Below are 24589 nucleotides of genomic sequence, written 5' to 3' on the forward strand. Positions count from 1 at the left end.
TGGGGAGACCTGCTGCTGAAGACAGGTGATAAAATGTTCTCTGTATGACTCTGATACTCAAATGGTGAGGGACAATATGAGGCTGTTTTCTGACTAGTTGAACGTCAAGAAGAAATCATCTGATTAGTTCTTCCTGTTCCATTTGGAAACACAGTGTGAACAAACTACTTCTGGTTTGTTTTTTGAAACCAGAAAGAAAATCAATGTTTGTAGTTCTTTTTAGATGAAAAGAATTATCCAACTTAAGAAGAAAATATGCAGGATCCAAGGGATTTTTCCTGCTAATGAAGAAATTGCTTACAAAGAGAGTTGACAGCACCAAGTCTTTAGAGCGTCAATCAAATACAAAGACTACTAATCTTGATCAGCACCATTATCAGGGCCAGTCCCACTTATTCAGCTAAAACCTAATCTGAAATCAAAACTCTGCAGCATCTGCTACTCATTTTGCACTGTATGATTGACGACCCTTGTGAGAATTTAGGACTTCCATGATACGAGAGTAACATGTAGTTAAAGTCAATCCAACAGTATGCTATGTTTGCGTTTACCATTGATTCCATACTGAGGAAGTGTCAAGACTCCACAGGGCAATTTTCTGTTATGAAACAAAGGTCAAAGACTCTAGTCATCCAATCACAGGCCTGGTTTACTTACAGAATTGTGGGAGATGCTCCAAAGCCCCACATTCCAACAGAGGGTGCTTCAGCATCTAAGATCATTGCTTCCCTCAGATGCTTGTAAACAATTGTTCCGACTAGAGCAGTCACTATTTGTCAGAAGTGGACAGAGGTATAACCCTAGTATTTATTCATAGAGAGGTCCACGAGGGAAGGATGGAAATAGGCACACAAATGTCTTGGTTCTCTTCTATGTCAGTCATACTGATTCAACCTTTCTTATGGGCAATGCTGTGCTGTAGATGCTGGTCTAGAACTCCAGTGACTCATCAGCTAGAGCTGTGCAAATAGAAGGTAAGGATGGGCTCCACCAGTTTCTATTGTATTGCACCCACTGTTACCAGTTATACTCCCTGCGACCATTGGAAAACAGTGACACTGTATTTCACAACAGTGTGGGACAAAACCAGTGACTAGCATAACAGAAACTTTCATTGGAGGGTACATGGATATATCGCTGATGACCACACTTTTGTACCATTGTAGTTCTCCTTTTCACCTTCTTACATTGATATGTAGCATATTCATTGTTTGAATTATGTACACATAAAGTCTCCAATTTCTAGAAAATAGATGATCCCTTGTTTTACTGGTGTCCTAATCCATACAAAAATATCAGACAGTTTTTAATGGGAGAGAGCTTTCCACCAAAAAGCATTTGATACCTAAATAGCTTCATACATACATTACGCTATATTTCTACCCCTTATGTTGATGGCAATTGACTCCATGCAAAATGTAACTCATTTGGTGAACACTGTTGCTAGATCTGGTGCTGCCACAGACAATGTTTACAATCCTGTGCAATTTTGGTCTTGGTAGTGGAGGGGATAGTTGTAGCGGTGATGGGGACAGGTGGAAATGGCATGTGAATGCCAGAGGCACTTGGCTGATGTCGAGTAGCTTCGTTGTTCGCTTTTCAAGTAGAAAGTAATCCGACAATACCGTAAAGTACAACATATTCTCTGCATAAATTGTTTAGCTCAGCTTGCGGGATCATCGAATATCATCATTCTTTCTGATGCTAACATGAAATTACAATATGCATTTTCAGCTTGAGTGCTTATATTATGCTAAAGTAATGTACACTGCAGAATACAATAGACTTAACCATCTTTTCTCATTTTGTTATGTACTCAAATGCAGGATATCGGTAATGCCTCCCATTGCCTTGTCTTATGTTATATTTGTTAATGCGACAGTATCAATGAAATGTACCTGTATATTTAACTCTGTTGTTTCCTGTTTTGTATAAGTGCAGTTAATCATGCAAGAGCCTATATTTGCAGGTTTTAGCAACTAATTTCCAGTCTCCGTAATATCATTATAATGTCTTTCTATGTTCTTTTATGGAGCTGTGGATTCTTGGGAATTCAAACTGTACTTGGCTGTGGAGCATTTAGCCAGGAACGCCTTAATGATTGTGGGAAGTGCTACTTTATGCAAATGCGATGGATTGAAAAAAGGAAAAGTAATTTGATGAAAATGCATTGTAATTTGTAGTCGTGAGGTGTGAAAGTGTGATTTAAAAGGAATATTCATCTGACAGTATTTAAATGAGATAATTGGGAAATATTTGCTCTAGACTGCAGGCTTTTAAGGCATTCGTTTACGGGGTCTACTTATTCAATGTGGTATTTGATTGTTGGCTCTAAATGTGATGTGAAAAACACTTTACTAGGGGGTGAGTGCAAATATATTGTTTTATTCTCAGTTCATTTTTATAAACATAATTTCAAGATTATCGTGAGCTAGTCAAAATGTGTATGTGTGCTTGTAACTTTGGATATACACAACAACAAGTAGGCATTCAGAAAGACCATTTTATGTAATAATTGCTAGCAATGTAGAGTAAACTTATTTCACTGAACCTATGTTCTGGAAATAGATTTTATGCACCACCTGCGTTGTTATTTACTAGCAGAAGTGAGGGGCAAGCATTCCTTTTGCTGACGAAAGTCTTACTGTACCCATTGTAATGCAACAACCCGGGAAACATTCCTGCTTCGATCTTCCTTTCTATTGTTGGGGAATTCGTGGGATTTGTGTATTTATGTACATAGGAATGGGTGTGTGTTTATTGCCACGAGGATTGCTTGGTAAGTTGCTGGCTTGCTGCTGTGATATAGTGATATGCTGGTCACGAGGGCATCTTGGTCTAACATCCTTCAGAGAGCAGGAATTAGGGAATATATATATATACTTGTGTATATGTATGTGTGGACTCATACCACACACACAGCCCCTCCTGCAACATCCTTCAGAGAGCAGGAATTAGGGAATATATATATACTTGTGTATATGTATGTGTGGACTCATACCACACACACAGCCCCTCCTGCAACATCCTTCAGAGAGCAGGAATTAGGGAATATATATATACTTGTGTATATGTATGTGTGGACTCATAACACACACACAGCCCCTCCTCCATCAGTAATTGTGCTTGGAATAATGTGATAAGCTAATATGGCTTTATTGGGGTGGCCTCTTTTTAGCGTTGATTGGCCCTACTTTGCTCCCTCAACACAACATCAATGTGTTTAGACGACTTCTCAAAAGATAGGATGGCTAAGCAGGTGATCACTTAGAAATGAGATTAAGAGATTTTTGTTTGCATCTCCTTTTGATAGAATGCACATGCCGTGGAAGCCAAATTCTTTGTTGTTTATTGTCAATTTACTCAAACATAGTTGCTACAAAGTGACAGTAATTCTGCTTGACTTTAATGTTGATGGTATTTGAGTTCCACATGCTGTCAGAAAATCAAGTAGTGACACGTGGATCAAAGGGGTAACGTTTTTAAGCGCGTGCTAATGACGCCCTGCTCCAAATGAACTTGTTGCATATACTTTGTATGTTATTCCCTTTTTCTGAAGGAATTGCAGTCGATTTATTCTTACTGTATTTTGCTTTTGCTTCCTTTGGAACTGTTACTGCTGCTTGTATCTGGGGTTTGCCCTGAATCCTGGCCCTGGCAGTTATATAAATCTACTAAAATGTCAGCCTGAAGTAGTCCCCTTGTACGCCAAGCTTGCTGGAATGTTCTGTGCTCAGTAAGTATTTAACAGACAAAGAACTGAACAATAGTGCCACACAAATAACGCGAGAGACTAATGAATTGATGTATCTTTTTGGCAGCCCTTCATTAAAGGCGCATTCTTTCACCCTTCTTGTTAAATGGCTTGGAGTAAGTCCCCTGGCACCAGACGGGGTTAGTTGCTGATAATTCACAGTTGGTGAATAGTGACTTGCTTTTGGTTTGCCAGCAGAATGTAAAATCTTTTGTCTTTGTAATTTAGTAAAGCAAGATTGGATTATGTCTTAAGTGTTATTGCTGTTATTGCCTCCATGTATTTTGCACGTCCCTTTATTTGTAATTATAAAGTCACGGTGCATTTAGTGCCAGATCAATTTGAATGCGTTTTGTTTCACGTTGTCGGGGACTGTTTCTCTGTGTGGTTTGCTGCTGCCCTTTTGGTCCCTGATTTGCTGACCAGACTTCTTGCTTGAAAACAAAGGGCTTAAGTGTGTTTTCAAAGCAATTGCTGAGCTTTTATTACGCAAACGTACGCATTTGAGAGACACTGCGTGGGGCCGTGAAGGGAAAAAGTGGGGAATGCGTTTTAATGGTTAATAAAAACAGATTTTTTTAATATAACAATTGAAACTGCGAGTAAAGGCGCGTGATCAAAAATCCGAATTCAAAGGTATGCAAATGCCTTGGCATGTAGTTGGAAATGATTCCCGTTACTTTGGCATTTATTGTGTAATTACTGCAATCCCTTCCCACCTTGTTTTCGGTATTTCTAAATCATTAGTGGAAAGCATGACAGCAGTGCCAGCCCTGGCATGCTTCTCTTTGACTAAAACCTTGTAAATTAACACAATTAGCACAGCATCATCCTGCTAATTAACTTCCAGTGTCTGGTACAGTGGTTTTGCAAACAAGGGAGAGGGAGTCAGAAGGGAATCCGCGTGCCGTCCCCCCGCCGCCAGTGATGCTGCGTTGGGTTTAGCCATTCAGGCTAAACTGGCCATGTCAGATGCCAGAGACAGGCAATGAGGAGCTAAAGGAGTGGGGGGGGGGAGAACAGGAGGTGGGGAGAGCTGTCAAAATAGACCACAGACATCCAGAAGGGAGCTCGTGCTGCTTGCCTTGCGCTGGCTGGGCCACTTTATCCGAGAATCTGTGCCAGAGGGCAGTGTTTGTAAAAGCCACCTTTAGTAACATGAGAAATTAAGAGGAAGCCTGTTATACGGCTACACCAGTGTGCACAGCCAAGAAGGAGCAGGGGAAATGGCCTGAAGCGCGTAAGTAAGTGTTCCTAATGTGTGCCGCGAATTACAGAAAATGAAACCGCTGCAATTAAACATGTAGAAAAGGGACGGCCGCGTGCAGATCTCTGCTCCGCCTTCAAAGATTCCAAGCAGCCATTATTTGCTGCCGTGCTTTTCTGGGGTTAGGCTGCCTGGCACTGTTTTTATTTTGTTTTACCCTGGAGGCTGCCAAGGGGAAAAAAAACCAGCAAGCTAGAAGACCGACAGACAAGTGATGCTTGTGTTTTTTTTTTTTTGAGAGCCTTAACAACAGAACTGAGAGGCAGAAAGGAGCCAGTTGTAATTCATACCGAGTTGTAGGCTTTGTGTGATGAAAGCGACAGAGCGCTGCCTGGGAGATTGCTTTGCTGCACTCCACGAAGCAGATTTGAAACTGTCGTGGAGCACTTTAGATGAGACTTGGATTATGGAATGACCTGCAATGTCTGTGTCATATTGTTCCGCGCAGGGTGCATTATACTGCGCTAACTAGGTGTTCAGCACCAAATAAGAGAGGTATCCCAGATGGGATCTGTCAGCTGTGTCTCATATTTTTATATTGGGGAAAAAATAAAAACCGAAATAGTAATCTAAACTGACAGGATAGTTGGGATTTGCTAAGATTAATAACCAACCCAAACTGCTTTTCAAATCTATGAGCTAAATGTAAAATATATATATATGTACATATATATATATGTGTGTATATATGTATGTTTGTGTAAATAATAATATATACATATATTTACACACGCATATATTTTTTAAATCGTGCGGTGTACATTATTAATAGTTAATTTATGATATTAATGTAATTATCATTAATTTGCTTTCAGTACTTACATTTAATATGCCTTAGGAAATTTATCTACAGTGTTTAGAAATATTTTGTTAATTTTAAAAGACTACGCTGCTTAATAAAATTATACTGAAAAATATATTGATAGAATATGTATTTAAGCACTTCTCAAAACAGTTGCTGACTTTATTTTTTTTATTCCCAATGCCTGTAGGCTTGAAGATGCAGTGGACGCCGGAGCATGCCCAGTGGCCAGAACAGCACTTTGACATTACGTCGACCACCCGCTCCCCAGCCCATAAAGTTGAAGCTTACCGTGGCCACCTGCAGCGCACCTATCAATATGCATGGGCCAACGATGACATCTCTGCCCTCACTGCATCTAACCTGCTGAAGAAGTACGCAGAAAAGTATTCTGGAATTTTAGAAGGACCGATTGATCGGCAGATCCTTAGCAGCTATTCTGATGCACCATCTGGGCTAGTCAATGGTCGAAAAAATGAAAGTGAACCTTGGCAGACCTCTTTGAATTCAGATGGAGTTTATCCCATGAATTGCGTTACAGACATCATTGCCGCTAATAAAGGTGGTGTGGGTGCAACCCTGCCTTCTGCAGATGTGTCTGCCAGTATAGGAAGTTCACCCGGTGTGGTCAGCAACCTATCAGAACCTAGTTATTCCAGCAGCAATTGTGGAAATCATACAGTACCCACTCTTCATTCAGGACTTCCATCTCAGGAATATGGTTCAGGATATAATGGATCTTATTTGCATACAGGTTATGGCAGTCAGTCATCCACTACACTAAACTCATCCCATCCTTCCCCCTTACATCCTCCACCACCAGCCCTGGTACCTGGCTACAATGGGACCGCCAATATTGCTTCTTACAACTACCCTCCTGCGAGTTATCCACCTCAAACTGCAGTTGGCCCAGGCTACAGTCCAGGTGGTGCACCTCCACCTTCAGCGTACCTTCCTTCTGGAATTCCTGCACCAACGCCTCTTCCTCCTACCACTGTATCTGGTTACAGCTACCAGAATCATGGTTTAACTCCCATTGCACCATCCGCTTTGACAAATTGTTCAGCAAGTTCTCTGAAAAGAAAAGCATTCTATATGGCAGGACAAAGAGACATAGACTCCAGCTATGTAAACTACAGCTATAGCCAACAGAGATCAACACAGAGCCCTATGTACAGGATGTCTGAGAACAGCATCTCAAACAGGGGAAATGGGTTTGACAGAAGTACTGAGCCATCCTCCTTAGCTTTTAAACCAACAAAGCAGCTAATGTCTTCAGAGCAGCAACGGAAATTCAGCAGCCAGTCCACAAGGGCATTGACACCGCCATCGTATGGCACGTCTAAAAATTCACTGGGTTCAAGAACAAATGAGTCCTTTGGAAAGTATGCTTCCCCGGCAATGAATGAACACAGTGAGGAACATAGACAGCTCATTACTCATACAGTGCAAGGCCCAGGACTTTGCACAGCTACCTCATCCAGCCACTCTGTGGACGAACAACTGAAGAACACTGAAACACACCTTATTGACATTGTAACCAATGAGATAATAAACCAAGGACCTCCAGTGGACTGGAATGACATTGCTGGCCTAGATCTAATCAAAGCTGTTGTTAAAGAGGAGGTTTTGTGGCCTGTATTGAGAGCAGATGCATTTAATGGATTGACTGCTTTGCCCAGGAGCATTCTTTTGTTTGGACCCTGTGGGACAGGCAAAACTTTATTAGGCAGGTGTATAGCCAGTCAATTGGGTGCCACATTTTTCAAAATTTCTGGCTCTGGACTTGTTACAAAGTGGCTGGTAGATGCAGAGAAAATAGTTCACGCCTCTTTCTTGGTAGCAAGGTGTCGCCAGCCCTCAGTAATTTTTCTCAGTGACATTGAAATGCTACTTTCTTCCCAAGTCAGTGAAGATCACAGTCCAATAAATCGAATGAGAACTGAGTTCCTTATGCAGCTGGACTCTGTGCTGTCATCAGCAGAAGACCAAATTGTTGTAATTTGTGCCACAAGTAAACCGGAAGAAATTGACGAATCTCTTCGTAGGTATTTCATGAAGCGACTTCTAATACCACTGCCTGACAGCACAGCAAGGCACCAGATAATTGTACAGCTGCTCTCACAGCACAGTTATTGTTTGAATGACAAAGAGGTTGCCCTGCTTGTCCAGCGCACAGAAGGATTTTCTGGACTGGATGTGGCACACCTTTGCCAGGAAGCAGTGGTAGGGCCTCTACATGCCATGCCAGCCACAGACCTCACAGCCATAATGCCAGGACAGTTGAGACCAGTTACCTATCAAGACTTTGAAAATGCATTCTGCAAGATTCAGCCTAGCATATCCCAGAAGGAGCTTGATACATACATTGAATGGAACAAAATGTTTGGTTGCAATCAGTGATCATCATTGCGAATCACGTTGGCGCTCATAACGTCTTACATAGGGATATATTCTCGTTTTAGCCATGCTGAAATGGCAGATGGTACTTTGCAGTCATGAGTAAACTTGCATAAAATGAGTCAGGGTAGACCTGAAGGAAACCTGCATCACCCTAGCACTGCTGGTCTTAAGATCACATGTGAAAAGAAGCATACTGTGATGCTTCTATTCATGCAAGACAATACTGACCAAGGAGTGGGGCACAACTGGGCCGGCTTTAGAAGGATGTGAACTGTGTGTGTCGATTCCATTCTGCTGTTCTTGAGATTTAGTTGCTGTCAAGTGCCTGAAGTGGTGCTTTAGTTTTTGTTTGCCTCACAATTACATTGGTGGCATGTGCTAATATAAAGAGCTTTAACTTCAAACATTGTTTGACTAAAGAGAAGAACAATGGTGTTGGGACGTCGTAAACCAGATTCTTTGCCATCCGACTAGCAACAGTATTCCTCAAACCCGTCTGTTCTAGGTTTAGTCAAGAACAATTTAAACGGGGAAGTGTTAATCTGGACCTTAATTTCCATAGTTCACTGTTTTTGATGTTCTGTCTGCAAAAACTCAGGAAAGCTATATTTTGTTTTGTACAGTACCTCAAAGGAATGTGTTTAAAGCACTATGTACTGCTGAGTTATGTATTATCCAATGATACTTTATTTTTAAATGTATATTTACCTCAACAAATGGAAGGCAGTAAGGGATTGAATGTATACAGAATGGGTCTAGTGTAACACGGTGGAATGTTTTTTTTAATTGAAAAAAGAAACCATTTTTTCATGTTAATGGCCTCCATCAATACGCTTGGGATGAAATAAAAATATATTTCTGCTACATTCTTAAGATCTTGCTCCCTCGCACCTAAGGGATACATTTGTTTGGAAGCCGTTTGACAAAATTTTCACTTTGTGTTGGCATTTGGTATAACCTGAAACCGTGCACTTTGGATTTCTTTTGGGATGCACTAGACTTTTCAACAATCGGCCCGTGGATTGGATTCCAGTGTTTGGGATGCTGCTTACGTAGTGCAATTGCATAAATGACCTTTATGTTGCATGGACATTCTTCCGAGTCGTTCAGTATTATTTTACATTGTATTGTAGTGTCCTTATTAACACGAGAAGGAAATGTGTACTCCTGTGTGTCCCCTTACATCTCTACCTCAGTTTTGTTAAAACCATCCAAAGAGAAGAAAGGGAATCCCTTCTTCTCAGAAAACCAAATTGCAACATATGTTTCAAGGCACATCTTCCTTTGTCCACTCCAGAAGTCCTATAAATGTGACCCTTCCCTTCGCCAGCAGACATACTATAGTGTCTTCCTTCTCTAAAGAGTAGCTGGCATGCGTGGCATTCTCCTCACTTCTCCCTGGCCCCCGCAGAGTCTTTTTATCCTTTTATGTTTTGTGTGCCACTTGATTCATGACAGTTGATTGATGTTGGGTGATGTCTCCGAGCAGGAGCGATGTTGGCTGCAGCTGCCCGAAAGCTTCTGCTGCATGAACACTGAAAGATCTCGAGTTTTGAACATAACGTTGTTTGCTTAATAATGACAGTACCAAAATTGTTGAACAGCACTGGAATTTGTTTCTGTTGACTAATGTACACGACAAAACATGAAATAAATGTAAAAAGAGCATCTGTGTGAATATTTATGAGCTAGGTCCTTGTTTTTTTTCTGCACACAATACTGTATTAATTTACTTTCGAAGACACAGTGAGAGATGAAAAATGCCATGGATGCTCAAGTTCTATTTCGTGAGCAAATCCACCAAATAAATTGTATATGAAGACATCCAAGCACCATTTTACAAAATGAAGCTCAAGTCAGTCTTTAAATCCTCACGGAATTCTGTGCCTTGAATGAAGGAAGCCATGAAAAGCATTTTAAAAATGTTACCCAGAATTGATAAAACATTAATTTGATTTTCCGTTGATATTAATTTAGATTATAGCCAATACAGGACCGTAGTGGCATGTTTTTAGTAAAATCCGCTTGCTGACCCATTGCCTGCCTTTCAAATAGTAAAATCAAAAGACCAAGTGCATTGATTGACTTGCAGTTGTGAAACAATTGTCACCATGCACTCCGATGCTTTGCAGCAGACATGCAATTTTGTGGTTGTTTTATGCTTCAATTACTTCATTTTCCTTTCGATGCAGATTGTAATAATCTCTTGATTACCCTGTGATTAATTAATATATTAATTAACTATGAAAATAATTTTATATTATGCTAAAATATACCGGCAGCAATCTGGGCTATCACAAACTGTAAAAGAAAATTTCTGAGGAACATTGCTCAGTACTCATGATAGGTAAAGACGACAAAGATATCACCAAAATGATGGTGGGGAGCATTATCTTTTTATTATCATCAAATGTTGTACTAAAATCTATTATGGGGAACTAAAAAAGACATTTAGTTTGTTACTCATGTATACCAATAAAAAAAGTAAGTTGTGGTATACTGAGACGAAGTAATGCCAAAGACTCAGCCTAATACTCTTAATTCCCCCATAATTGCACTTGTAAAATACAGCGCTCTTTGTAACGCTCTTAATCATGAAATTGCATACTATGTTAATTGTAAAAGAAAAAATGCATTGTGGGTGTATTAACAAACATCGTATTGTACACCAACAAAAATGAGCAGTCTAAGGCTTACCTTAATTTGCAATGTACAGAAGGCGAGGAACGGGATAGAAAAGAAGCCGACATTGCTAATTAAACTTACCTTCCACCTACAAATAATGAACATTCACTTGTACAAACTCCTTAACTAAAGTTGTTTCTTTTTTATTTGTCCAAAATACCAACATTTGATGCTGTCACCACAGTTGTCCTTGGATGCTTGTTTTTTAAGATGCAAAAAATGTACTTGCCACATGGCCTCATGCATACAATTCAAACAAATCTATTGGGCAGTGCAATTCTCAACCCATTCAATAGGAGGTTTGTATTAAATCTTGGAAAAAGTGTGATTTGATGGCAGCAGGACATAGACTCTCATACATACAAATCCTTAAATTATTCTTCCTTTGGTATTTTACTTAAAAAATAAACAAGCATGGTCATAACGAAAGGCCCCATAACTTAAGCATATGCCTAGATGGCTTGCTCCTATCATCACCTCTGAATTATTACTATTCAGTAGGCTCTGTGGGCCTACTGAATAGTCCTTAAAATTTCCAGTAAAAAAAAAAAAAATAAACCAATATGTTAGATTTCTCAGCTGGAACTGTTAGTAAGAATGGATTCAACAACCTTTATTAGACAGCCTTTGCTACAGAATATTACCTAACACTAGATTTATTTTACTCCCTTGTGCATTCTGAAACCTTCTGATTTTTCCATCACTCTTGTATCGCTCTATGTCAAATGCAGTATTGTCTTGCTGTTATTGCTGACTCTGTACTTGGCCATAAGGCAATTTTGCCTAATTGCTTTGGATTAGATAATGGCCATCTATATTGGTGAAGCAGTGTGTCAACAATTCAGTGATCCAGGAGCCAAATGTCAACATGAACAGTTTATAGGTCGAGTGCTTTTTCAATTGTGGTATCTGGCACATCCTGAAATTTTATTAAAACAAATGTATAAATATGGAATATCAACAGGTTCTTTGTTGCTGTTCTCTAAAATTCAGTGACCACTGACAGCATTGAGGTATGTGCATTCTAAGCTGTCTTCATGATTCTATGTGAGTGCAGTTTATTCTTATGGGACAGACTTGTCTAATTTCATTGTAAATTGTTTTAACATCAATGTGCATGTCAACATTAACATTTGCCCTCAAATTTCTATTTCATTAAGGTGAAATTATATTTTCAGAAAACTGCATCTTTTAAATCAGTCCCCGTATCTCACATTTATGATCTTATGCCACACATTGTAGTTTGGTTTAGGGTCGCTGGACCGTTTCCCTCACAAAAATGCATCAGTTAAAGCAGAAAAATTCTTTCCATGGAATGGGCTTTGGTTAAGCCAGGAGAGGGATTTGTGTTGTGTGTGTGTGTGTTTGTCTACACTCCCAAACTCCTGTGTAGGTGGATATGTGCTAATTGTGTCTTGTGGTACATTCTCACTCACATGAAAGAGGAAAGCAAAATTAAACAGCTTGACCCTGTATGGCAGAAGTATAACATTAACAAAGCTCTTCACATTTTTATGAACTTTTCAGATGGTTGTTCTCTCATAGTAATCATATATTTGCTATTCAAACTGTTTTGATCAGTCGTAAAGGTGTTTATTTTCATATTTTCCAAGTACTCATAAAAGGGGAAATGTGTATTTGTGTTTGCTAAGGTAATACTTTTGCAAACATACACTGATGATGTATTATGGTTAAACCTGAAATCATCTGAATGACGGTTACTTTTCACAGTGTCAAAATATGGCATTAAATGCACTCAATATATTATACAAGCTTTGGGTGAAGTTTCACAAATTGGGTTGCTCTTAATCACGGTAAATGGTAGCTCTCGACTTAAGTCAATGTGCATCTGTGTACATGTGATCACTCAAATCTGGAAAGAAATCTGCATAAAATGTTGGAAACATTCAATGTTGAATGAGGTCTTCCATTTAGATAATTTTTCCAATCAATATTTACTCAGAAAACCGACTGATAAGTCTATCAGAATAATGCTATTCTCTAAATGAACATAATATACCGCATAGAGATGAGTAATAGAAGCAGTGCTTGTCGCAAATGAATGAAGCTTTACCAAATAAATGCAAAGAATAACGATGTTTTATGCATAGAAAAAACAAGAATAAGGCTAGGTTTGAAATTACTACCTGTTCTAATGGATTGTGGTGGAGTTCCTTTTTTTAATATAAAGCAGCTTACATTTGTTAATATGTTTTCAAAGTCTGGTTATTTTGGCTGTGTTTGAGCAGCTTCACAACTATCAACTAGATGGCTTTTTTGCTGTTCATGTTTATGGTGTACATCTTGACATTCCTCATTACTACTATTCTTTCCTCCACCTGCTGCCCTTTTTGAACATCTTTTAATAGAGGTCACTGTTTGACCACTTTGAATCACAGCTATCAGCTTTGTCTTGATAGCTTTGAAAAAAAACCAGTGATCGGCTTGTAGAACGCAAACCCTCCCATCCACTGATCTAGTTTAATTTATTTGGCTAAAATAGGTTAATTAAATAAATAAATTGACACATTTGACAACCTAGTGTAAATCAAAGTAATTGTGATAGTATACTTGACAATATTTAGATTTTGTAATGTCCTGAGTAATGAAGCACATAGTATACACATCCCCAAACAACTTCTACGTTTGTCCCAATTATGACAACATTACAAATTAATGGTTTAATCAAACGGACCACAAAAATGTCTCTTTCCATTGTTTTGATGATTCCTAAAACAACATTTGGGGAACATTTACTGTATATGCACACTCAATATTAAATACAACCTTTCTAGCGAATTGCCTATTTAAACGTTTTATTGAATGTTGATTGGTAAAATGAGGTTGGAGATAACAGGGGTAACACTTCCCGGTTCAATGTCAAATTGTGAGCAATGCTATTAGTCACTAGACCGACTTTTTTTTTTTAACACAATACTTAAACATCAGGTTCCAGTTGACCCTGCATTTTGGTAGATTTCCAAATGGTGCATTTTATTTATGTTCATAACATAGCAGTGGGTCCATGTCAACCTCAGATCTTCAATGTTTACAAATAAATAGAGACTAAAGCTGCTTGTCAACTACATGGGTGATCAGAGTGACTTAAACTAAGTTATAAAGGGGATGTTGCGGTTATACAGTCGAACTGGGGGTAGTGTGGGGACACTCCGAATGGAGTAACCAGGCTCTCTATAAATCATCTTATTATTATTATTATTATTATTAGTCACCTTTATTACAAAACCTTGGAGAAGTTGTCTGTCCCCTCTGAAATTATACTGTTTATTGCACAGTGGTAGAACTAAGAAAACCCATTTTTCATGCTGCCACAATTATTTGTGAATTTGAGAAATACATTTAAAATTTAGTATTCATACATATAATGTCAGTGCAAACAGAATGTATAATTTTCAAAAAAGCACGGATTTGTTTTCTTTTATTATCACAGACAAATCCTGGTGCATCATTTGAAGTTTGTGGTTCTCAGATCCAACAGTGAAATACCTTATGAGCCTATCATGCAGTGTGTTCTATTAGAATGTGATGGATACCTACATGCTGAGTTGTTGCAGTGTTAAGTTGAGAAGGTATAAAATAGCACCTTATATCAAACAGAAATGGTTTACAGCCATATCAAACAGAACCTTTTCACACTCAGGATGTGTTACATGTGCAATGACTTCCATTGTGTTTGTCGCTTGGTCAACGTGAGAATTCCAGAATCTTTTTTTTTAAATTCTACTGATTGGTGTGTCTAAAGAGAAGCAAGATGGATCATATTATGTTCATGCCTCCCTTACGTTGACAAAGGGCATCATTCTGTTCACCATGCACTAAGGTCCACAGAGACAAAGGTAGGTAATGCACTGCACACTTCTAAATGTTGATCCCTCAATGCTGTCTGTAGGGCCACTGTGAGATGTTGCTCTTGGCAGTTTAATATTGGTGCTGAACAAAGTGAATGTTGGCGCATTATACAGCAATGGCAATCTTACACTGTGCTCACTTACCATTATGCATGTGGAACGTGTAATGAATCTTATATTCTAATTCTGCAAGGGATATTCTTTTAAGAATATAGCGTTGTCTTCTCACTGTGCCCTACAAACTATTTTCTAAGACCTTTTTAATAGGTGCCGTAAAGCCAGAGAGCGAGAGCAAAAATATTTTATATATATATATATATATATATATATATGAAGACCAACACTTTCGTATTCACGAAAATAAACTCGGACTCCGATGCTGCAAGCAGATATTTAATTACAAAGTGCAAGAACGACGCGTTTCACCAATACGGGACGCGTTTCACCAATACGGCTTGTTCACGCTCGAAAATCTTAAACAACCGCCATGTTAAATACACAAAAAATCATTAGATGACGGGTTTACACATGGTGTCAGAAAGAATGTGAATTGGGCGGCCATCTTGTAACGGTGTATAATACATTGTAAATCCATTATTGTTGATACAAGTATTTACAAGATGCAGATATTCGCAAATTAACATGAATAGAACCGCACTGTGTCTAATACAAACATAATATAGGTTAAATAAATGTAAATATGCAAAATTCACGCAATCAAGATTCGTTACCCATTAGAAATTCGGAATCTGCCATGGGATTGGAGTGTCACACAGCACCATATAATACTGGTTGAAGCATGCCTTTATGATGTATGGCCCCAAAAAAAACACGACGATAAAATCACATCGTGAATGAAAATATATCATACATGGCTGAGATATTGAACTCTAAAATCACATATAGAGAAATTCTGGTGGGATGGAAAGACAGAGGTCTGTTAGAACAGGAAGAATTCAGTTACCTGTATTGTGCACATCCCAGAATACCTATCTTGTATCTATTACCAAAGATACATAAGGATTTGCTAAACCCTCCGGGTAGACCCATAGTGTCTTCCATTGGGTCTCTATATGAGAATACCTCTAAATTTATTGATTATTTTCTGAGGCCTTATGTGGTTGCCCTACCCTCATATCTCAGGGATACTACGCATTTTTTAACCATCATTGAGGGCATACATTGGGAGGCAGAGTACACTCTGGTTTCTTTGGATGTCAGCAGTTTATACACGAGCATCCAACACGAACAAGGTTTATTGGCTATTCAACACTTCTTCAAAACCAGATCCATCTCTTTACTTCACCACTCTCAGATGTTATTGAAAATGATAGAGATCTGTCTCAAAAATAACTTTTTCATTTTCAATGATGTCGTCTACAAGCAGTCACAGGGCACGGCGATGGGAACCTGCTTCGCCCCCAGCTATGCGAATTTGTTCATGGGCTGGTGGGAGGAGCAGGTGGTTGCCAATATGCTGGAATTTAACAACGTTGCCCTGTGGCTGCGTTATATCGACGACATTTTTTTCATTTGGTGTGGGGATGAAGATTCGGCTCGAGTCTTCATTAACAAATTGAATGAAAACACTTGTAATCTACATTTCAGTGAAAACATTAGCAAAAACTCCATGGAATTTCTGGATGTCCGCTTGGAAGTCATTAATAATCAATTGACTTCAAAATTATTCCGCAAAGAAACAGCGGGCAATAGCATTTTAAATGCCAAGAGCAGCCATCCAGGTAATTTGATACGGAGCATTCCCTACGGGGAGTTGCTCCGTGCTAAAAGAAATTGTAGTACAAAAGTGGCATATGAGAAAGAGAGGGACACCATGTGCCAGAGATTCAGGGAAAGGGGCTACAGTGCCAAAACTGTGAAAGATGCTATTTCCAGGGTAGAAACAAAAACACGCGATGAACTTATTTATCCCAAACAGAAAGAAACCAAAGAAGATAAAATTAGATTTATCACCACTTTCTCAGGCCAAGCGGCTGAAATACGCAGAGTTTTTAAAAAACATTGGCATGTGCTACTTACAGATGAACATCTTAAACAAGATCTGAGTAGCAATCCACAGATCACTTTCAGAAAAAGTTGTTGCCTGGCGGATGAACTGAGTTGCAGTTATATCACTAGCAATGTAACTGACCCCAGGAACAGAGAAGGGGGTTTCAAATGCTGTCAGAAATGCAAAGCGTGCAAAAACAGCACCGATTGTGCCAAGTTACAGATACCAAACTCGAAAAGAGAATTTGTAATAAAAAAGAAACTCACATGTAATTCCAACTATTGTGTGTATGTGTTGATCTGCCCATGTGCCAAATGGTACATCGGCAGTACCAAACATACAGCCAAGAAACGTGTGTTAGAGCACTTACGGGCAATACGTAACAACAACAGAACATACCCCATTGCCAGACATTTCTTTGACCAACATTTCCAAGATGAGACCAGGTTACGCATGGTTGTGATTGATTCTGTGGATTTAGGCATGAGAGGTGGCAATCGAGAATTATTGTTGAGGAAATTGGAATCCCGCTATATTGTGGATTTTGAAAGTCTTGCTCCTAAGGGACTCAATATGAGCGAGGAATTATCTGTTCATCTGCATGAATAAGCATCAAGGTGGTCTATCTTAAGCTGTTATGGACTCATTTTAAATTTTATATTCATATCTATCTTTTTCAGACGGTGTGTCAGGAACTGTGAGGAAGGTGGTCAGTCTCATTACAATTTGGATGTACACGATGTTATAACTTTTGGGTGCAATCGGGATTTTATATTTTTTTGGGGGATTACTGTTTAGCCTAAACCTTATCAGGGATATTATAATGTTTGTTACATTGTATTGACACAGTGAGAATGACATAGCATCATATATTCACTGGGACGTAGACTGTATTAGTGGCTTGTACTTCTTGATGCACAAGATGTCTCGTAGCAACGCCCACTTGGGCGACTTAACGCTAATGAATATTGCTCTGTATATTCACGAAATTTAGTATTGCCATTAATTATTTGAGCAGCATTGTCTGCTTGATGTATGACCCAATCGGGTACATTTAGTTACCCTTTATCTGCCGTGATTGGCTGAATCCGTTTGGGCTCCGCCCACTTGGGCGCTGGGACCATGTATGATATATTTTCATTCACGATGTGATTTTATCGTCGTGTTTTTTTTGGGGCCATACATCATAAAGGCATGCTTCAACCAGTATTATATGGTGCTGTGTGACACTCCAATCCCATGGCAGATTCCGAATTTCTAATGGGTAACGAATCTTGATTGCGTGAATTTTGCATATTTACATTTATTTAACCTATATTATGTTTGTATTAGACACAGTGCGGTTCTATTCATGTTAATTTGCGAATATCTGCATCTTGTAAATACTTGTATCAACAATAATGGATTTACAATGTATTATACACCGTTACAAGATGGCCGCCCAATTCACATTCTTTCTGACACCATGTGTAAACCCGTCATCTAATTATTTTTTGTGTATTTAACATGGCGGTTGTTTAAGATTTTCGAGCGAGAACAAGCCGTATTGGTGAAACGCGTCCCGTATTGGTGAAACGCGTCGTTCTTGCACTTTGTAATTAAATATCTGCTTGCAGCATCGGAGTCCGAGTTTATTTTCGTGAATACGAAAGTGTTGGTCTTCAAATATTAGGAATCCCGGTTTCCTGACTCGGACCGCCCGTGACAGAAGGGTCCCTTTACCGGTACTTGTGGCTCCATATATATATATATATATATATATATATTATCTACTGGCGGTCGCCAGTAGATAGTTATAGTTAGGACCGTGTTTCCATAGGAAATCTGAAAATTCTATTTTGAATAACTTTGGCGCCGGTTGACGAGTCCTCGCGAAATTTTCAAAACTAATGGGGCGCTCCGCTCAGCTCCTACCCTGAAAGTGTCGGGGTGATTTGTCAAGGGGGGGCCGAGAAAAAAGGGGGGTCCCAAAACGCGTTTTCCCCATGCATTTTTCCATAGGACCTTTAGTCGAAGGTACAGCTCGAACGGCTGAACAGAATTACTTGAAATTTGGCAGAGAGGTAGTCCTCAGGTCAGGGAAGTGCCTTTTGCAGGTCTGGTGTCAATCTGTTCAGTATTTCCTGAGAAAATAGCATTTAAAAGCATATAAATATCTATACGCTCGCACCGTGCGCGCACTGAGCGCGCACGGTGCCGTGCGCGAGCGAAATTCTGATTGGTTGATAGATGTCAGTAAACATTCGAATCAGTCGAAATCAGGAAGTGTCGGCCGCCATTTTGTCTGTCGCACTGAAAAGGAAAGGTGGAAAACGTGAAAAGGGGGCAGGGGAGAGAGTTCCTGACCCCCTAGCCTTTGTTAGGGGGTCACAGAAGGACCCCCAAGGGTGAAATAAAATGTATAATTTTTTTTAAAAATCACGGGATGCGCGCGCACGGTGCGCGCACGGTGAAAAACCTTAAAAAAAAAAAAATAATAATAAATACATGACTTAGCATTTAAAAAACCGTACAAATTCACTTAAAAAACCATAGGTTTCACACAAGTTATAGTTAGGAATTAGCATTTAAAAAACCTTGAAAATTCACTTAAAAAACCATAGGTTTCACACAGGTTATAGTTAGGTGGACATTTCACTCGTAAAAAACCAATGAAATTCCCCCGTTATAGTTAGTTCAGATAACTATAACTTGCACGACCGCCACTCTATCACAAGGATGATGTCATCAGTGATATCATGAGTGATGCCATTGACCATGTCATGAGTGATGTAATGTGTGACATCATGAGCAGTGGATTGCGGGCGTGTGAGTTATAGTTATCTGAACTAACTATAACGGGGGAATTTCATTGGTTTTTTACGAGTGAAATGTCCACCTAACTATAACCTGTGAGAAATCTATGGTTTTTTAAGTGAATATATATATATATATTACCTACTGGCGGTCGCCAGTAGGTAGTTATAGTTAGGACCCTGTTTCCATAGGAAATCCGCAACATTCTATTTTGAATAACTTTGGCGCCGGTCGACGAATCCTCGCGAATTTCTCAAAATAGGTGGGGCGCTACGCTCCGCTCCTACCCTGAAAGTCTCGGGGGGATTCGTCAAGCGGGGGCTGAGATAAAAGGGGGGTCCCAAAACGCGTTTTTCCCATGCATTTTTCCATAGGACCTTTAGACAGGGCTACAGCCCGAACGGCTGAACAGAATTACTAGAAATTTGGCAGAGAGGTAGTCCTCAGGTCAAGGAAGTGCCTTTTGTAGGTTTGGTGTAAATCTGTTCAGTAGATTCTGAGAAAATAGCCTTTAAATCAATATATATATCTGAGCCAGCTTACGGTACGCTTACCGTAAGCTTACCGTACGCGTACGGTGGCGTGCGCGAGCGCGATTCTGATTGGCTGTTACATCTAAGTAAACATTCGAATCGGTCGAAACCAGGAAGCGGCGGCCGCCATTTTCTCTCTCGCACTCTGAGGGGAGGGCTGTAAACAAAGGCAAAAAACATATAAAGGGGCTGTTTAGACAGCGCCCATGCACATAGCCATGTTAGTTGAGTCCTCAAAGATCCCCCAAGGCCAAAAACGGTAAATTTTTATTTTTTGAAAATTTCGCCGATTACGCTTACCGTACGCTTACGCTAAAAATTTTAATAAAAAAAAAAACACTCTCTGTGCATGGCATATTATTGTCATCACTTACAAATTAAATTTAACAGATTACCTATCACAAGGAAGCGCATAATATGTCCTCCATGTGCGCACGGTGCGTGCCCACCTTGCGTGTACGGCACTAACTGCGTAAAGTGGGCACCGCGTGCTCACTGTGCGCGCACGGTGCGCGAAGCGCACGGTGCGCGCACGGAACGAACTGCGTTAAGTCGGCGTGCACGCCACGAATGGCGTAAAGTAACTTAGCATTTAAAAAAACGTACAAATTCACTGAAAAAACCATAGGTTTCACACACGTTATAGTTAGGAATTAGCATTTAAAAAACCTTGCAAATTCACTGAAAAAACCATAGGTTTCAGACATGTTATAGTTAGCGGAAATTTTACTGATAAAAAACCAATGAAATTCCCCCGTTATAGTTAGTGCAGGCAACTATAACTCACGCGACCGCAATCTTCTGCTGATGACATATGTGTCTTTATGAAAAAAAAATATTTGTAATATATGTATAGCTAAAAATTTATGGAAGAAGACATGGGCAAATAAGTGTCTAAATACAGTATTAGCATCAGCAGAGGATTGCGGTCGCGTGAGTTATAGTTGCCTGCACTAACTATAACGGGGGAATTTCATTGGTTTTTTATCAGTAAAATTTCCGCTAACTATAACATGTCTGAAACCTATGGTTTTTTCAGTGAATTTTATATATATATATATATATATATATATATTCGAAGTTCCTCCGTTCCACAATCGGATTTGGTGAAGGATCACAGCACCACGCTCAGAAGGTACTCAAAAAAAGTGTTTTAATTAACCATAGTGTAATTACAAAACGGGAGAGGACGGTCTACGCCTTTTGGACCCCAGCCTTCTACTGGACAAAAAATATCCACACAGCCTAACATTGTTTTGTGTTTTATCCATTTTACAATGGTCAAAAATCTGGACTGTGTTGACTAAGAAATAAATCCCCAATCTTATAAAGATATGCACCTGATATAAAGTAGGTAACCATAAATTATAATAATACAGTGCCATTTATGGTGATGTAATAGGCCACAGTTTCGGAGAACAAGGCATTTACTATTGCCACAACCAATATTGGTCAATAATATAGCCTTGATACATGAAGTCTTGAACATTTTCTTTTTCTCTCTATACATTTGAGTTGAGTGAGCTTTCATTAAAAAAATCCTCTCAATGCATGTGTTTATGTATTTCTATTCACTTACATATGTTTTCTTTACTTTGATACACTACCATAAATATTTAGTTCCTCAGATTTTACCAGCCCTTCCTTGGCTTCTGGCGTTAAAGTAAGCCCAACATTGCCTTTTGATTTTGTTAGATTCTTAAAGCTGCAATATAACTAAGGATACATAGGACCACATTACTGTTTATCCCAAATGTGAATATATGTGTGTGACAGTATTTTCATAAATGCAATATAAATGGAAGCATCTGAAATAAATAGCACGTTGTGTTGTATAATTTTCGTCATCCATATGATGTGTTCCACATGGTAACCAGGCGTACAAAATTGACGTGTACAAACATACACATGTGGGAACAATGCATTTTAGAAGTGCTTATACCTCAAGTCTGTTAGTTTAGTAATCTGTCTTGTTTAGTGAAATTAAAACCATATCAATCAAACAAACAAAAAGGTACTACTCTACAAATCTAAAGCAAATTGAATAAAAGTAACTGCTATACTGTGTTTTAAGAGCAGTTGTGTAATCTTCTAATGCTGTATTCCATAAAGCAGTGTAGTATTCATATTAGTAAATATGAAATATAGAGCACAAGTGTGCAAATATGAGGTGCACTATTGATTAAGCAACACATGAAGTGGAGTTTACCCCTGAGGCAAACCTTTGCTTAGCATTCAATCTCCTACCTACCAAATACATTTTTGTGAATTAGGAATATGCATCTTTAATGAATAGCTCCCTCTGCATTTCTCACTTTTTAAAAATACAACATAAGCACTGTTGCACTGCAATTGTCATAGACAATTAGACTAAAAGCAGGAACATTTCACCTCCCTGTCTCAGTGATATGTAGAATGTCGACACTGAGGGTCAGCTTGGGCACAGCATTAAGAATATATGAGTCCGGCCTATACAATGTTAAATATTTATAAAATTGTTCTGGATAATGCCAAGGCTGGGTATTAGATATGTCTTTAACTCATATGCTGCATGATAGAGCAAAACATATTTCGTTTTTTTTTTACTATTTGTTTTTACTTAGTCATATTTTTCTTTCTTTTAGGACCATTTCTACCTCACTGCTACATACTGTACAAGTCGGATATATTTATTTCTTTTTTTCTTTTTAATGTCATTACTTTCTGATAAAGAGAATTTGTCCTTGAACAGTCCACCTCAGACAGACTGTTTTGGCGCAGAGCTGTATTAGCAACATAAATGATAAGATGAATCAGTGAAGTGTGGCAGGAAAGATAAAGTACAGTTTTTGGGTGTACTGATGGACTATTAATAGTTCTCATAACAAAATACGTTTTTAAGGAACCTAACCGAAATTAACCAATGTGGAGGAGTTTGTAGAGTTCTTACTATCAGCATGTTATAAAAAATGCTAAATCCTTGCTTGATTCTGCAGAAACATTCTTTGGATTTTAAATATATATATGTCCAGCCATGGTTAATTGGGCATTTAAAAGTATTGTCCTCTGTGAACTGCTGGAGTTTTTCTATTCATACGTTTCAATGAAAGGAACGCTTTATATTTTATAGTTCTTCGTACTCTTATTAGGCACCAATAGTTTCTGCTATTATGCACTGAATTACATAAAAAGACAGTGTTTGGAGGCTATGTGTTAAATCATTTACAACCAAATGTAATATACACCAAAACAACTACATCTCGCTCTCATTTTTTCGGAAAAAATGAAAATATTCCATAACTCGTTCAGCTCTGCATGCTTCTCCTTAATCAAGCAAATCTGGTTAAAAAATGAACCACTGTATAGAGCATTTCCTTGTGACTGCAATATTTTTTTATACTGTTTTTACCTAATTTCTATCTTCTCCTCAACAATAAAATGCGGATGAAATGGTTGAACGACTAAATCAGTGAATGGGCGTTTGAACTTGGCAGTCCACATTTTGTGGATATTTTTCAAAAGAACTGACAATCCTCAGCTCCTAGAACTGCATCTGAGAATCCAGCATGCCTGACAATCTAAGCTTTAAGTTTCATTAAGAAAGTACCATCCGGCTGTCCTCTCGCTAACAATTCCCTACAGAAGTGCAATGACATTCTGGTAATGATTGCGTTTCTCTGTTTGCTGTGTCTTTTGAAGAACACAATATTCCTTGGTAGCCGACCCTATTTCTCAACAGAAAAAAATACAAATGTCTGCGTGCTCTTATTTTTAATGTTATTTGGATTTGCTAGGATTGATAATTTCATTGAATTTGATAAGCTTTTGAAATCCTCATTAGTCCCTTACCCTGGAATGGTACACATTTCTTTGGGTCGTTAGATTGCTAGTTGTTTTGTTACTTGTTCAGTCACATTTTTATGCATTTTTTTTTTAAATGCTGAAACTAACTGTAATATTATTGCCCTCATTAAAATGAAACAATCCATTTCTCCTGGAAAAAAATGACAAGCTTCAGATGATGAAAGCTTAAATTATCCATCACCTGCAAAATGAATTCATATAATTTGTGAACATTATTAAAGTAAATGAGGTATTTGTGCTCAGATTTTTTTTATTTTGATGGGATCATTATATGGTTGATCATATGTATGTAGGAAGCTGCTGTACAATTAACTCGGAGGTCTGAAAATGCTTTTTGTCCTCATACTTACCGTTTCAAGTGCAAGCCATTGCCTTTCATTTACTTGGGTGTCGGCACTGTGTTATTAAAACAGTCCTCAATATTGTAAATGTACCTGATGAATATTTATTTTCAAGAATACATTCTGACACGAGAAACTTGTTTCCAATGTAGAACTTGCTTCAGTGGTATTTATTAAACAACAAGCAATTGTGTTGGTTCGAGGCAGACATTTTTTATGAATGTTTTTCTATTGTAAATTTGTTGTATATGGCAATGCTATTACTATAATGGAAAAAAGAAAAGA

At 38.7% G+C, this 24589-nt stretch overlaps 1 protein-coding gene across 2 annotated transcripts in view; it reads left to right on the forward strand.

The window, feature by feature from the left end:
• FIGN (fidgetin, microtubule severing factor) overlaps positions 1-10184 on the forward strand; it is a 185742-nt gene extending 175558 nt beyond the window's left edge. The window contains exon 4 of one of the 2 annotated variants that reach the window (XM_085645415.1): positions 6014-10184. In XM_085645415.1, coding sequence (XP_085501541.1) covers positions 6014-8226 — 2213 coding nt within the window. In that variant the 3' untranslated portion in view covers positions 8227-10184. The remainder of the gene's footprint in view (positions 1-6013) is intronic. The other variant, XM_085645416.1, reaches the window with a different exon arrangement.
• The last annotated feature ends 14405 nt before the right edge of the window (positions 10185-24589 follow it).

The sequence above is a fragment of the Triturus cristatus genome, chromosome 3_1 (genome assembly GCF_964204655.1).
Source record: "Triturus cristatus chromosome 3_1, aTriCri1.1, whole genome shotgun sequence".
In the NCBI taxonomy this organism is placed as follows: domain Eukaryota; kingdom Metazoa; phylum Chordata; class Amphibia; order Caudata; family Salamandridae; genus Triturus; species Triturus cristatus.